The 15,540-nt window shown below is 39.7% G+C and overlaps 1 protein-coding gene across 2 annotated transcripts in view; it reads left to right on the top strand.

Moving 5' to 3' along the window:
* The window catches only part of RELN (reelin), a 297,184-nt gene that overhangs the window by 163,738 nt on the left and 117,906 nt on the right, over positions 1-15,540 (top strand). For both annotated transcript variants that reach the window (XM_064444494.1, XM_064444504.1), the window contains exon 11: positions 13,391-13,536. In XM_064444494.1, the coding sequence (XP_064300564.1) occupies positions 13,391-13,536 (146 nt within the window). The remainder of the gene's footprint in view (positions 1-13,390; positions 13,537-15,540) is intronic.

Genomic DNA, 15,540 nt, shown 5'->3' with positions numbered 1-15,540 from the left:
CTTTTAACAAAACAGTACAATATTTTTGAAACAAATTTAAGTCTCTCTGTTGGATATTTTGAAATCTACCTGCTTGTTTATCTTGGTGCGCTTTGGCTACCACTACTCGCTTCATCACAAACCATCACAAAAAACTATGCTTTCCCACTTTTTCTGACGGTGAATGTCACATCTCTGTTGCAGCATGCATTCAGGTAGTGGCTGCTCCTTAAGAGTCTCTTTTTCATTAAGATCCTGTTTTAATATATGAGAATCCAGCAAGATCGTACAACCTTGGGAAAAACTCTAAGGAGCCCTACAAGATCTCTGTGCACAAAGTTCCTTCAAATGCAGAGTTGTTCAGCATCTGGAAATCAGTTGGATTCTTGCTTTCTATGTTTCCAAGCCGTGAGAAACAGAACAGCAAATGACTTTCTGTTTCCATCCTATTTTTCATTCACAAAAAAAAGGCAGTTTTGATGTCGAGGTTCATTTATTATGCTGGTAATGATTTTGGCAATTGCACAGGAAACAGGTGTAGAATACTGAGGGCAGTAAGAGGTTGGTTATGGCCTGATCCTTTTCCCACAGAACCCGATATGAATGGCTTCAGATTAATCTTTTTTGAAATAAATACTCCCACTAATCTACCGTAGTACCTGCATATTGACTTTTTTTACTCCATTAAGACCATTTAAACTACAAAGTTTTTCTGTGAGATTTTAGAATCAAATAATGTCGTGTGTATTTAATGAAGTAATTTTCTGTGATCAGTTCACATTTGTTGTGTCGTCAGTCCTACCTCTGGATTTTAAAATCCAGCCCACTCATGTGACGGTGTGAAAGCAAACCAAGGATGTGCCATAGGCGCAGTTACTTCTCAGCTGGCCAAGCCTAAACACTGCTTGGTCCTTCTGAAACATGCACAAATGGCATCTAAACTTTAGCAAGTAAACCTCTTTTTTTCTTTTTTCTTCTTTTTTTTTCTTTTTTAACTATGGTTACATGTAAGATGAGTGAGCTAAGCACAGCGATCGCTTAGTGTTTCTAGACAGAAATCCTTTTCAAGATCAAGCCTTATACGAGACACGAGTGAGGATTCACCAACCTGACATTCCTCCAAGGTTGTCTTCTGTTTTAGGGACAAGTGAAATGTTCATCTGTCTGTTCCCAGCTGACATTTAGCTATGTGTAGCCACTTCCACCATGTTAAGGGAAAGTGAAGGGCTGTGGTGTAGCCACACTGGATTAAGGATATGAGTGACGCAGGGCTTTTATTATTCATGGAACCCTGTAGTAATTTCAGACAGTTTTAGTGTATCTAGTTAGTTTTTAGTGCACTCTTTTACTCAAATTTCATTTTTAAGGGGTTTGCTCCAGTTTTTCTCAAATTTTCAGGATCAATCTTGCCAAATATGATTTGAACACATTTTGCAATGCAAATTTCATGTTATGTCAAAAGTAAAATTATAAATTGGGTCAAGATTTACATCAGATTCAGCATAGACCCTGTCGTAGCATTATAACGCCAAGAACAATTTTTTTGGACAAAGTTTTTATGCTTTTCAGGATTGGAACATTATATAAAATGTCACAACTTCCAATATTTTCTTTAAAACATTTAGCATATGTCTACTCTCAGTTTATCACAAACACACTATTCTGTAAAAGTAGAAAGGCGAGAATCATTGTGCTAATGACATTACATCACATTTTAAATGTAACCACATCAGTCAACTCTGTTTCAAGCAACATTTCACAGCAGTCAGATAACTTAGCCGGTATAATGGCAGAATGACAGCAGCAAGGGGTGGTATGTCTTCACAGGATTCCCAATATTGTTAATGCTTTCAGGCTGCAAGCATTCATAGACAGTGGGGGAATCTTTTAGGAGATTTCTCTATCACAGCCAAAGGCATTGGTGTGCCAAATAATGTTGGAGAAAACCTGACAGTGCTACAGGGATAGCTTGCATCAAAGATGATGAGACCTTTACTCTGCCATCCAAGCCTGTTTGTGCCATACAGGTTTCAATTCATATCCTCATGTCCTTTGTCAATTAGTATTTCAGATAAACTGGCCTTAAAAATCTTTCTTGAAATTTGTGTTAACTTCTTCACTGGCTTCCTTCAGTGCTTTTCCTTACGAGTTTCCCTGACAATGCCAATGAACAGTCACATTTCTGGATGTTATTTGTTGTCTAACTTAGTTTTGATTAGTATCTACAAAACTGTAAGTCTTTTCCTAAATTGTGCCATAAAGATAAGTATTTTTATTCGACCAAGGGAATGAAATATTAATAAAAACAAAAAGAAAACAAAAATTAGCTTTCTAAATTTCTTCCATTTACTGGGGTTATTTTCTGTATTTACCCTTTCTTGCTCACCACCTTTCACCACCCAGAATGATTGGGTATTGCTTATTTCTTGGGTGGAAGGGCAGTGCCAGTCTGAGATAGCTCATCCAGCTGGCAGTCAGAACTGAAAGAAGAGGAAAAAAATACATACTTATTTCTGGTATAAAAAGTAGAAACAGTCTTTCTTTAAGTGTTTACTTTTTCTCTAAGTACTTACTTCTGGATCGCCCCAGCAGGTGTTGCTTAGCTGGTGAAACCTTCTCCTTGAAGGCCCTGTGGCTCATCAGGGTAGTGAATGAAGCAAACAAGGGTACAAACATGAGCCCATGATCTTGCACGCCTTAGTTTTTACAACAATCCCCTTGCTTGGCTTTGGCTTGTGGAATCTCCCAGGCATTATCTTCAAGGGTTGTACCCTTATGTATGGACCTGAGACTGTTTCCAGTAAACCTCAGGGATGACACCACTCTCCTAGGAGGAGAGAGATTGCCCAGGTGAATGCAAACTCTGCTGTGTAATTTGCTGTCGAGGCCAGAGAATGGTCCCTAGCCTAATTAGGTTACCATTATCGTCCTAGCACATTAGAACTTCCCATCCCACCCATCCCTTCAGCCACCCCAAACCTTTTAAGGGAATTCTCATTAAATACCATTTTGTTGCCTTAGTCGGTTACTCTGTTAGTAAAGACAGGCATTAAGATACAGTCTGTTGGTAATTTAGAATAAATGTTGCTGTTGCTCACATAGTTAGATGTGGTTCAGCAAGTTCTTGCCCAACATTTGCTCAGGAGGTGACTTTTAGAATTGCTCATTATACCTGGTACATGCTCTTGTTGGATGCTTATCACGTTGCAAAGAAAGTATATTTTTTTCTGTAGAATGTTTACTTTGGTAGTACTTGAGGCCTACTAAAATAAATAGCAAAAATTACAAATCCAGGAGTTTTGCTGGTAAAAGTGCTCAGATTAATAGCTGCTTAGATTAATAAGGTAAAAAGACAGCTGAAACAAAGAAAAGTACTACCATGAAGACTGTCGTCTGGGTCCGGATTAGATTCTGTGATGGATTCAATCACTGGAGTGGACAATGCAAGCATTAATGGTAATTATGCACCGATGCCTTCACTTCAGTTTGGTGGATTTGGACAGCGTGTTCTCAATAAGAACTTGCAGGAACTTCCCTGTGCCCAGCTTGGGAAGCGATTTCTCCTCCTCTCCCAGTCTGCTTTTGCTTGGACCAGGAATTTCATTACGTTTCTTGCTGCGCTCAGGAGCAGTTGCTACTCATTTGAAAGCACATGGCTCGTTGCAGACGCAGCTGGAACTGGCTACTGAGATAGGAAGCAAGCTGAGAGATAAGCCACTGAATTGGTGTGTTTTGGTTCCAAAGAAGAGAGCAAAAGACAAGAAAGACGCTGTTAGCAAGGCCAAGCAACCCTTAGGAGATTAATTGGATCCACTGGAACATATTTATCTGTGTTGGACTGTGTAGAAGGGTGTTGAACAGGATAAATTTCTGACTGCATTTCAATATTTCCAGTGACAGCTCTGAGTGTGAGCACAGCCTTGCAATTGAGCATAGTTAGGATGTTGCACTGGTGGTTGAGATTGCTGAAACACATGAAGCAGTGCTATGGTCTGAGAGCTGTTAAAGGTCTGTGAACCTTAAGACTTCATAGCTAATTGGGGAGAAAGATTAAATCTTACTTCAGTAATGCTTCTTGGATCTCTACTCCTATAGAAAAGAAAAGTTATCTCATCTTTCAGAGGACACTTCTTATGTCTTGTGTATTTGACCAGAAATCGTTGTGTTCAGAGTACAACATCTGCCAAGTTTTTTAGTTTTCTCTGATTGCCCTGGTCCAAGATTGAATGCACAAGCTCAAAGCCTGAGGTTGAGAAGGGAGACAACCTCAGCAGTTCATGTCTCTGCAGTTCTTTGGTTACATAAAAATAACATCGAGACCAAACCACTTGCCTCTGGAATTTTTCCACAACTGGACAAAAACAGTATAGGACATTACAGACACTAGAGCGGTGATGTACACAGTCATGATGTGTTAACCCAGTGATGCTTCTCACCTTTGAGAAGAGTCCAGTTAGAGAATTGCTGTCTCACAGTAGTTGCAGCTGCTCTTCACTTGGTGGCTGAAGATCGCAGTCCAGATGGTCAGCGTCGTTTGGTCTGCAGGACGTGGGGACTACACCTGAGCTTATTTGTGCTGCCAAGCTCTAAGCATGCAGCCTGGCATAGCATGGGATGGGGCAAGGAGGAAAGGTCTGTGCCAGCCTCACTGAGCAGCTGGGTTTAGGACCCGGGAATGGTACCTAATGCATGTTATTCACTGCTCTGGAAATGACCAATAAATCCTGAAAATATCCCGATCCCAATATCCTGATACAATAAGACCCTTAAGTTAATAGTTCATCACCATCCAGCTCATTTTCATTTCCCCGAAATGCATGACAGCTTAGCAGAAGAAAAAGCTATATAAGTAGAGATTGGGAGAACTGTCCACACACACTCGGAAAAAATATGCTGAAAATGTGTCTGTAAAACTCCATGACCTTTAACCACACCCTGAGCAGAGCAGGGCTATGCACATCCTAGATCTGCGAGTCCTTCCTGAACCTGTGTTGCTGTATGTCACTGAGCAGAGAAGACATGCACGCAGGCCTAGGAATTTGGCAAAAAGAAAGGCTGATTAAGCTATTCCACCTGTCCCAGTTCCAGAGCAGATTTCCAAATCTCTGAATACTCTGTTAATTAGTAGGAATGGCATTGGATAGTCTTCTTTCAAAACAAACATTTTGATATTCCATATATATCTTTGTCAGATTTAATTGTTTTTGCTGAAATGAATAAATTTTTTGCCATTTTTTTGGTTTTAAATATTTGTTTAAAAAATGTTTGAGGTAGCCATTGTCTGAATCAGATCAAATATGTTTGTTTGCAGGAGGAAAGGTGATGCTCTAGGTATGCCAGTGAGAAAAGGGCAGTCTGAAATTGCTATGACCTTATATTGTACAAAATTACACAGATATAGATGCTTCTGACAAGACTTTTGTTTTTTGAGTAAGATATAGCAAGGCAGTATTTGGTCTGTGGGCCAAACCCAGCCTTCTAGCCAGCTGCATTGCCTCGCAGGAGCCCTTATCCACCACATATTCCTGGGAAGAGGTGAGCAGGCTTCCTGCTGTACCTCATCTGAGAGCCAAGCATGCTTCTCTGTGGGTGGAAGGGATAGTGTGAGAGGGGAGGAGAGGTGAAGGAAGTGGAGCAGGGTGTGGAGAACCAGTTGATCGGCTCCCTTTAGTGAGAATGTGGGCACTCTGAGCTGTGCCCATGAGGAGGTATCTGTATATCCGAAGGGCTGGATCTAGCCCATGCATGGAACTGCTTTTGCTTTTTTTTTTTTTTGTTAATAATTGCAATTTCAGTTAAAATAATAATACTTAGTTACAATGCCTAGGGGGTCATTGGAACTGATAGGTGGTTGACTGTGGTGCAGTGAGTTGTTTGGGCAGCTGAGAATTGCTGTCAGGCAGCAATGCTGAACCTGCACCTTTCTCCATGCCAATTCCCCATGGCTCGGAAGTGTGGTGGGGTGTGGCAGGGAGCCAGTGCTAGCTCTGAGCTGGTGTCAAAGCGCCAGGGGTCTTTCCTGCCTCCTAGTAGTAAAGAGTCTTTGCAGGTCACTGTGAGATGCACATTAATAAAAACAACATGAATTGACCCATTCGATGCCAAAGAGTAGAAACTACTTTGGTTGACTCTTTCTCACTCCAATTTTATAGTGGTGTAAATACACATAATTACTTTCAGAAGAACAGATGAGGTTTAATCATGTTCACTGCAGAGTACTAGAAACATCAATAGTTCCCAACAACATAGAGGAATAGTTCAGTTCATGCCAGTGAATGACTCATTAAGGAAATTGGTCATCGCCAGAATGACTGATGTTGTACAAACAACATGAAATGTGCTAGAAAATTAAAAACCATACAAATCACTCATAAACAAAGTGTTTTGAGCACTAGCCTTTGAATAACAGTCTATAATGGGAAATGATGAGTGAAAACACACTTTATAAACTGTTACTGTGTCATAGGACAAGTTTCATCCCATTGTTTTGGAAAGGGAAGGTGCACTATAACCCTCCGTGCACCTGGCCTGCTTGTGCAGCCAAGGTTTTCGTTCTGTAACCTACATTAAATGATGTAAAAATGTAGCATGTGGGAAATATTAAAACCCCATTTATCTCATGGGAAAGTATTCTAGTTTCATTGTGGTTTTCCCTTTGGTTAAAGAAGGACTTCAGGCCAGAAGTATCAACAGCCAAATGCACGGAATTTAGAATGTAGGATCTTTCCAAAATTCTGTCATCGTACCTTTGCTGGCTAAGACATTGCTTATAGAATATGATTTTATCAAGACTGAATCTATCCTTGTACCTGCTATCATGTCAAAATCTAAACATTTTTAAAACCTGTGTGACTCATTCCCAGAAAGACACAATATCTAATTTATGGCTCCATTGACAATGCTGCTTTAATTAATTTTCTTCATCTTTTTTCTTGTTCCTCTGCTTCTCCTATCTCATCTGTTTGCATTGCCTAGATTTTAATTAAAAAAACCTCTCCTCTCTAAGGAGCAATCTGAAGTGGCAAAAATAATCACTTAAAATATTACAGTCATTAAAAAATTGGCTGCGGTCAAAGCCATGCATTTTCAATTTGCCGACAAACGATATTTTCATTTCCTTTTAAAGTGCATTTTGTATTTGAATAGCATACGCCAGCCAGCCTGACTATCAGAGATGCTCCTCCAGCTGGGTGGGCTGCGTGACAACTCCTTAATGGGGGAAATTGATGGCCCTCTGCTTGTGTAGAGGTGAAGGCATACTGGGCAGATTTCTTTCCATCTGCCATCAGCCCTTTGCAAGCTGGCACTGCCCAAATGGCCAACACATTCATTCCAATGCAAGAAATGACGCCAAAAAAAAAAAAAATTGTGAGGCTACAGCTGTCTGAAAGAATCATCGGGGCCATTAGGCCCAGGAGAGATAATATGAAGAAGTGCATCAGTGTTCATCTCTGATAAAAAACTAATTAAATGATGGTAAAGATGACTGTGGGTACTTTAAAGGCACAGAGGTGAACAACATTTTCATGGGGAGTGTGGGGATGAACCTCGGGAAGATGATATGCAGCACCTCAGCCAAAAATCTGTTACACTGAGGAATTTCACACTACTGTTTCCTGTTGATGCTTCTCTGAATGGCACAGTTGCATCATCTAGTTGCCCCCTGTTCTGCTCTCCAAGTAAAGAAATCCCATACTGTAAAGCCAAGACGTATTTATTGATTCACAAGTTTGACTTGAACAACTGGGACAGAAGCTGGTTTGGATGAACTTCAGTGCTTCTGTTTACATTCCCAATCTTTGTCCTTTGAGCTTCTAAAAATCTTCAGGGCTGTGTCCTTAGCTGCAACTGTGGCATAGGCTGATCTAGTTGACGCTTCTCTACCTCACATGGCAGGGTGAATGGGAGACCTCCAGAGGTCCCTCCCAGCCAAGAGGTCATGCTGAGGGTAGCAGATGTCTCCTTATGTGGTGTTCTCATGTAAGTCTCTAAAAATACAGAGATTGTTCAAGCATGCTACAAGATGTAGGATCCCAGATTTTACTTGGGACTCTTAAGCCATTTAAATGCTATGGAAAGTTTGTCATTATTTATTTATGAAAACATAAATAGGTCCAGTTGAAAAGTACATGCTTCACCAAATCTGGTTTCCCTGCTTTTGCTGACCAATGGTTTTGAGCAGTCCTAAGTGAAACCCTCCTGCATCTCAGATGGTCGAGAAGCTTTCCTAAAAGTACCTGCCAATAAAAGGTGAATGCTGTAGGTAGAAGATGTAAAACATAAAGAGTATAGAGTAGGACAAAGAGAGTGAAAGACTCCTGACAAAAGTTTGATTCTGAAACCATGCACTACTCTCTCCCATAGTCTGTATCTTCAAATTATTAGCTAATGCCCTCATAATGTACAACAGAAAGCTCACCTGAATTAATAAGACTTGCTGGCTGTCATAGACAACTTGGCTAAGAACTGTACTCATAGACTAGAAATACTCATAGATAACAGCAATTTTAGCATTAAAATGTATTTTTTGTAGCAGTGGTACCATTGTATCATCAAAGAGCCCTGAGCAAGGAAGGCAGCACTGCTGCATCTTCAGGCACAAACCAAAAACATAGCCTGTGTTCCAGGAAATTGCCATCCTTTTATAAAACAGGAGATAAGCTGGGGCTGGGGAGGTGTGGGCATGAAAGGAAATACTGCAAGAAGGGAGAGTGCTCGTCTTGGTAAGCAGTGCATTCTTCAGTGTAACCAGTGACAAGTCTTGTTGAGAGAAGCACTAAGTGTCTGAGGGACATCATCTTAGGGGGAATTTGCCAAGCATGGTGGGCAGAATGGGCAAGGGCATGCAAATTTGGTCATCTCACCAGCAGACATAGTAGCAAGCGCTGGCAGCCAAGGAAAAGCAAGCTATGAGATGGTGCATATGGGAGATGGTGGCAGCAGGTGAGGATGAGCCATACAGGGCCTTGAAAGTAGTGAAAAAGCAGTGATACGATAACTGTAGATAAACTTCAGAAACAAAGAAAATTCAGAGAGAAGATTAGACTGAAAGCAAATCCAAGCATGCTCAGATATGGGAATGCATCTGGCCAATTTTCATTTTGCCCTATTCATGCAAACCAATAGCTTAACAATTGCAGCTAGTGAATAATGGTATCGGTAGTGCCAGATTAAATTAAACTGGGTTTTTTTTTCCCTTTGGGATGACCAAAGTCTTTGAACAGAACGTGGCTTCTTTCCATTTGGCAACAAGCAGGGGTTGTTTACTTAGTAATACAACAGTTTACCTATGGCAGGCTTATAGTTCCACTCCAGTTGCAAACAATGGGAAATAGCTACTGTTGGGAAGTGGCTCCATTCAAGTGCCTGCAAGTGTCCTATGATCTATTATGTAGCTGATTTGGGAGAAAACTTTGTTTAATTAATGTTATCAGATTTGTCAAAGGATTTATTCTCTAAATTATTTTTTTCTCACAAATTAGTTAACTTTTCAGTGTTGTAATTGGTGCAAGGACACACTAAATGTTCCACAGGCTTTTAATCCCCTTTAAATAAAATTAAACTCTGCTTTAGTTCCAGACGTACAGCTTATGATTCCATGGTAACAAGGAGAAATATCCTACAAGTTGCTGTCATTTGGCCTTTTTAGTTACAAAATTTGCACAACAAGTTGATTTGGTCTTATATTATAAATCATTTAAGTGTAAATAAAAATGAAACAGAGAACATATTTAATCTGGAATTTGTAAAAGAGAACTCTACATCTACATGAAGAGATCTGCAGTATCTCCAGTTTAGGGATAACTTAGTCCAGTTAGTTTCAAAACACAGTGCATATTCATTCCACATTTTTTATCACTTTAGAATGACCAAAAAACCAAAGAGCTGTAAAATTCAGTCCTTAAATACTGGAAGTATGTAGACTCCCACTGCAAGTGTAAAGTCTTTAATTTGAGCAAGAGGCACCACAGTACATAAATTGCACTTTAGTTCTTTGTTTCTGAAGGCTTGGATTTGAATCCTGGGTTGAACCTAAGAGAAAATGAGTCTGATGGTTTCAATTCAGTCTCTAATCTGTTCAAGCCCTGTTACAAAACCACAAAATAATTCAACACAGTCAGCAGCCTCCTGGATGTTGAACAAGACTGACAAGGGGGTGATGCTGGTGAGGGACCATCTCCTGTGGAGCTTCTTTTGCTCCTGGAAATTTTGGCTGAGTGCTCTTTGGGGTTATTCACCCCTCAGCAGCCCACCAGATAAAAAAAAAAAAAAAGCAGTAAAAGCAGAGACAGATAGCAACCACTTGGAAACTGAAAAGAAAAATATGGAAGCTAAGTGTGATCTGGGGGTGATGATTATACAGGCGAGGGAAATGTGGCAGGGGAGAGGACAAGATCATGAGCACAGGAGCCCTGGCCCTTGCTGGGGCAGCATAGCTTATGCAAATGGGGCTAGTCCTCATCTGCTTCTCCCATGGGCATGTGTACAGGGTCCCAAACAGTGGCACTGGGGGAAAAAGGTACCAGAAAATTATGGTCCTCCCCAGAACTTCTTTAAAAGCTGTACCTGTGTGTTTTGAGTATCTTTCTTACTCTCTTTAAAGGCAATGAGCTTCTATTACTGGTTTCATAGTTATGTAGAATAACAGAAGGAGTTAAATCCCAGTCTGAACTTCTGCAAAGCTGTTTCACATGAGATTCAAAGCTAACATGAGCAGAGGTTGATTTGAGCCATACGTTGTGTGGTTCATTAACACATAAAATATGCATGAAATACATATTCATAGATACTGTGTAGCTGTGTACAAAAGCATAAGGATAGTTTTCTAGAACTAATGAAATAAATTATGCTTTTGAGCTTTCCTAAAGCGTTGATCATACGCACTGTATACATAATTATTTATTCACCCCATCGCCATTTATTTATCTTGACAACCTAAATGGAAACTCCGTCAGATGTACTTCAGTAAATATTCTGTTAGACAGCAGAAGGACATACAAATGTTAAACGATAATGGGGTTGTATCTAGTCCGTGTTTATTTTAATAGGTGACTTTCATCAGGAAAGAGACTACTAATTACATACCTCACTGTCAAGTATATACTTACCTATAACTTAGCACCTGAGAAATAAGTAAAGCTTATAAAGGATTTTCCAAAGCTTTTATGCAATTGTAATAACTAGCTCAGTAGGATCTATATGTCTATTTGTTTCCTAAGAGATGAAAGGTTACGTATAAATTTCGATTCAGTTTTAGACAGAATATTTATTTTTAGTGTATTTACTCGACTGCCTGCAGATGATGGGAGTTTTGTGGCAGACTGATTGACACATAAAGGATACTTCAATTCTGTTCAGCAAATGAAGAAAATGCTGAAAAGCAAGAAGCAAAATAAGCAAATTACTCTTAAAATTTTGATGTTAGCAATACCTGTGAGCATGAAGGATAAAATCAGTGAAGAAAAGCCATTTCTCAGTCAATTACAAACAGTATAGTGTTTTCCAAAGAGAAGGAAAATATAAAACTGCTTCATTAATTTCTGCAAGTTATACAATATTTTATGTGTAAATTATTCTGCCTTTTCAGTGGCAGTGGCTGCATATATGGTGTCCTGCGTATATGATGCATTAAGAGAGCAAGGAGACTTGTGACAAAATATCTTTAATTTCTTTGATAAATTACCAACACTTCAGAATCTTTCTATTGCTTTGACCTTTCTTTGGAAGAAAAACACTTTAACAGCAATTTGTTTATTTTAGAAGTTGAAACAGTCTTTACATTTTTATACTGTTTATTTCTTTGTGTGATATTTAATCAACATTAATAAGCATAGAGCTGTTGTCATTTAACTATAGACTAGAAAGTCTCTATACAAAAATCAGGCTTCGGGTACTCAGACTTCTTCTAACAATGTGTAGGCACCTCTAGAAACGTAGTCACAAATTACATTCCTAAATATAAATTAATTGCTAAGTTATTGGTAACCGTACTTGAATATCATCAACAAAAGAACTTCTATTATGTCTTTTTTTAATTATTATTACACTGATAAATTAATGAAGAGTTGTAGAATATGACAAAATGTGTTATTTTGTACTTTGCTAATAAAATCCCATCAACAAAGATGTACTGGACAGTTTTCATTTCTTGCCACATTCTCTTTTTATTAAAAATTTAATTATTCACTTCTATGGCACTACCATGACCTTTTTTAATGCAGAAGAGGTGATTGCCATACTTTCCCTTGGCACGTTATGAACAGGTTCAGAGACAAGAGGGCACTGCATAGATGGTACTGAAAAGGTCAATGCAATTTGGCATTATTGTGTCTCTTTTTCAGATGTTGAACTGTGGGAAGAATGCAGAATTATTCTAATTATTCATTTCTTATTTCAGCTTTCACTTTTAATACAACCAATTTTTTTAAAAAAAGTGTTTGAGCTAATTATTACTCTTATCAATATTTGTTTTAATATGAACAATTCAATAAAATGCCAAGTTATCAATTTGCGTTAAGGCCAGGTAGATATTCTTTAGAAGCTTAGACTATCTGCTTCAGCCACACAGTTTTTGCAGACTTTTGCCATTTTATCAGACACACAAGAGGTCAAAAGCAGGATGGGAGAAAGAAGAAAACCTGTACTGTAACCCCCATGTGCTCCTCACAGACAACTCTTTCCAGGTCAATGTGCCTGGAAAGTCATGATAGTTGAGGCACGTTGGGGCAGATACGTGGCTTCATTTAATGCTGCTGAGGTGATATATACAGAAATGCAATAGGAAAAGCAGACACTTTGGGTGTGGGGGCAGTATCAGGAGCCCTGAGACTGCTGTATCACAAGAGCTAGTGGCCTATAGAGTTATTTGTTATGCTATTTGAATTAAATATAACAAATAGCATTTTCACTCATACGCTTCAGGCCCAAAGCTTACTGTAGTGCAATGCATGGCAATTTTAAACACAAACACCCCTGCTGGCAAAAATTCAGGCATGGAAATCTGACGTGTTTCACAGCATGAAACTCTTATGCCGACAAAGTATCTATAGCAATATTTGATATACTACTAGAGTTATTTGCACACACAGTCGTGTATGTGCCATACATAATGGCAATACTTTAAAATAGAAATAAACACCCAAAGTTATGGTACATATCTTTTCCATGAAAACACAGTTTTGCAACATTCTGAAGTACATTTGTAAGGAAGCAGGTACAAGACTAGGACATAACAATCGCTGGGGTGCTCCGAGGAAGATAAAAGACGACCATCCATTTTTTTTATTTTTATTTTGTTTCAGGCATCTGTGAGTCGTTAGATAACACGGAGCTCATACTGAGCTCTGCTGGCGCATGCGCAGGACAACTGCCCTTGCAAACCCGATGTAATGTCACCTCCTTTTGTCCACAGCATAGCTGCCAGTCAGATGGAAACTCCATCTACTTCCATGGGACGGAAGGCAGCGAGTTCAATTTCGCCACAACCCGGGATGTGGACCTCTCCACGGAGGACGCCCAGGAGCAGTGGGCAGAAGAGTTTGAGAACCAGCCTAAAGGGTGAGTGCCCCTCACCTGTGCAGGGTCCTAAGCAGGCGTGCAGCATCATGCCAAGGACCAGGAAACTGGGTAAACAGAGATCTGCATTTTGTCTTTGCTGTGCTGTCAGGGAAGACTGTGACTGGGATAAATAGCAATACAATAAATAACAGGCAATTGCAGATTTTAGGAAGGAGCAGGTCCAGAGCTCAGGAGGAGCAGTCTGTCTCCAGACCATTCTGTCACCAAAGCTTTTAATGAAAAAAGTTGTGCTTGTAAATTATATAGTCATTCTGAAGAAACACGTGATGTTGATTTTTTTTTCATTCTGCCACACTTGAGTATTTTTAACAAATTCATATCCATATGAAATCAAATTCCTTGAAAAATTCATCCCCCTCTGGATCCCTGCTGTGAGCCACGCTTTGCCATGAGAGGGTTCCTGCTTGTGCAGAAGGCTGCAGGTGCCAGAGCAGGAGGAGGTGGAGGCAGGACAGCTGAATCAGTAGCCTGCTCTTACCTTCCAGCACCAAGAGCACAGCCATACGTGCCATGCCAGAGCTGAGGATCTGGCTGATAATTTACTATTTTTACTTTAAATATATAGAGGAATTCAAAGAGTATCTGTAAAGCCAGATCCAGCAGGGACTGCTGCAATGGCAAAGAAAGTAAAGAAACCAGGAAAATTACCGCTCTTACAAAAAAAAAAAAAGTGTCCTGGTAAAGAAGTATCATTTTGTATAACTCAGTGTATAAATGCTGACAAAAAGAAAATAACCAACAATGTGGTCTTCGTTCTTTTTTATTAAAAAAAAAAAAACAACAACAAACAAACCAAAAACAAACCCAAAGAATTTCATTAGTTGCTGTAACCCCAGGGAAATGAGAAACATACACTGTTAATTTATGGGCCTCTACTGAATGTTTATTTTAACCTACAAAGTGCTTCAGATCATTAGCAACTGATTCAAATGCTGCCTATGCTGTTCTGAAGATAAAGAGCATCTTTTAAGAAATACATGCTAATGTGTCCTGTGGACACGTGGTTTATTCAGGGCTTACAGAAAAAATACTCATTGTGAACTCTGTCCCAGTTTGAATAATCAACCCATGGCATAGCAGGTACTCTTTCAGACAAAGGAAAGAAAATGAGAGTCTGTGTGTTGTGTGCTAGGTGACCATGTGGGATACATTTGAGATGTTCTCATAGTCTCCTTTCCATCCTGAAAAAACAGGATGGGAGTGTTACCTGGGGACGTCTGTCCCGTCTGTAGATCCTGTCTCTGCTGGACCAGGTGTTTAGTTGAGCTAAGTCAGGCCAGACCCCTCATTGTCAGCTGTTCTAATCAGGACACCTCCTTCTTAGATAATGAGTAAACTCTTAAAAAATAATTACAATAGTAAACGCTGCAGTGAGTAAGACTAGGGACATAAAATGCTTATACCATACCCTGGTTCGCAAATGCACAATTTCTTCTGAATGAGGAACATTACATTTTCACTGTCACACAGCATCTAACTCCAATCCTCAGGAGCTAGGAGCGAGGCAGGGTGCAGGCAGCAGGTGCACTTTGCACCCCCATCCTGCGTGCAGTCCCAGGAACCAGGTCCTGATCTGCCCGCCGCATGTAACATCTTGGTGGTGCAGCAGCCTGCCCTAGCAGGGGGTAACTTCGCTTTCCAAGGCACTAAGCGGCCAGCCCGCATCCTCATAACTTTTTCTTTTTTTGTTGTTTTATTTTTTTGCTTTTCAGATTTTATACTGTGTTAGAAACTTCCTCCTTTGAATTGTTGCTACAAGAATGGAGGTTTGAATTGCATGCAGCTGTGAATACCCACTGAGCTTGGGTGATGTTATGGACTACCTCTCCATCATATAAAATTGTTACCACCAATATCCCTTAGCAACATTTCTGTGGATCTTTGCTTTGGGAATTGTATGCAACTGCAAATAGATGAGCTTCCTTAATTCCTTCTCAGAGAAATGTTTTTGAATTTTATTTGAACTATATTTGAACTATTGTT

This window comes from Phalacrocorax carbo, chromosome 1, assembly GCF_963921805.1.
Source record: "Phalacrocorax carbo chromosome 1, bPhaCar2.1, whole genome shotgun sequence".
Classification (NCBI taxonomy): domain Eukaryota; kingdom Metazoa; phylum Chordata; class Aves; order Suliformes; family Phalacrocoracidae; genus Phalacrocorax; species Phalacrocorax carbo.
This window is presented reverse-complemented; position numbering and strand designations above follow the sequence as displayed.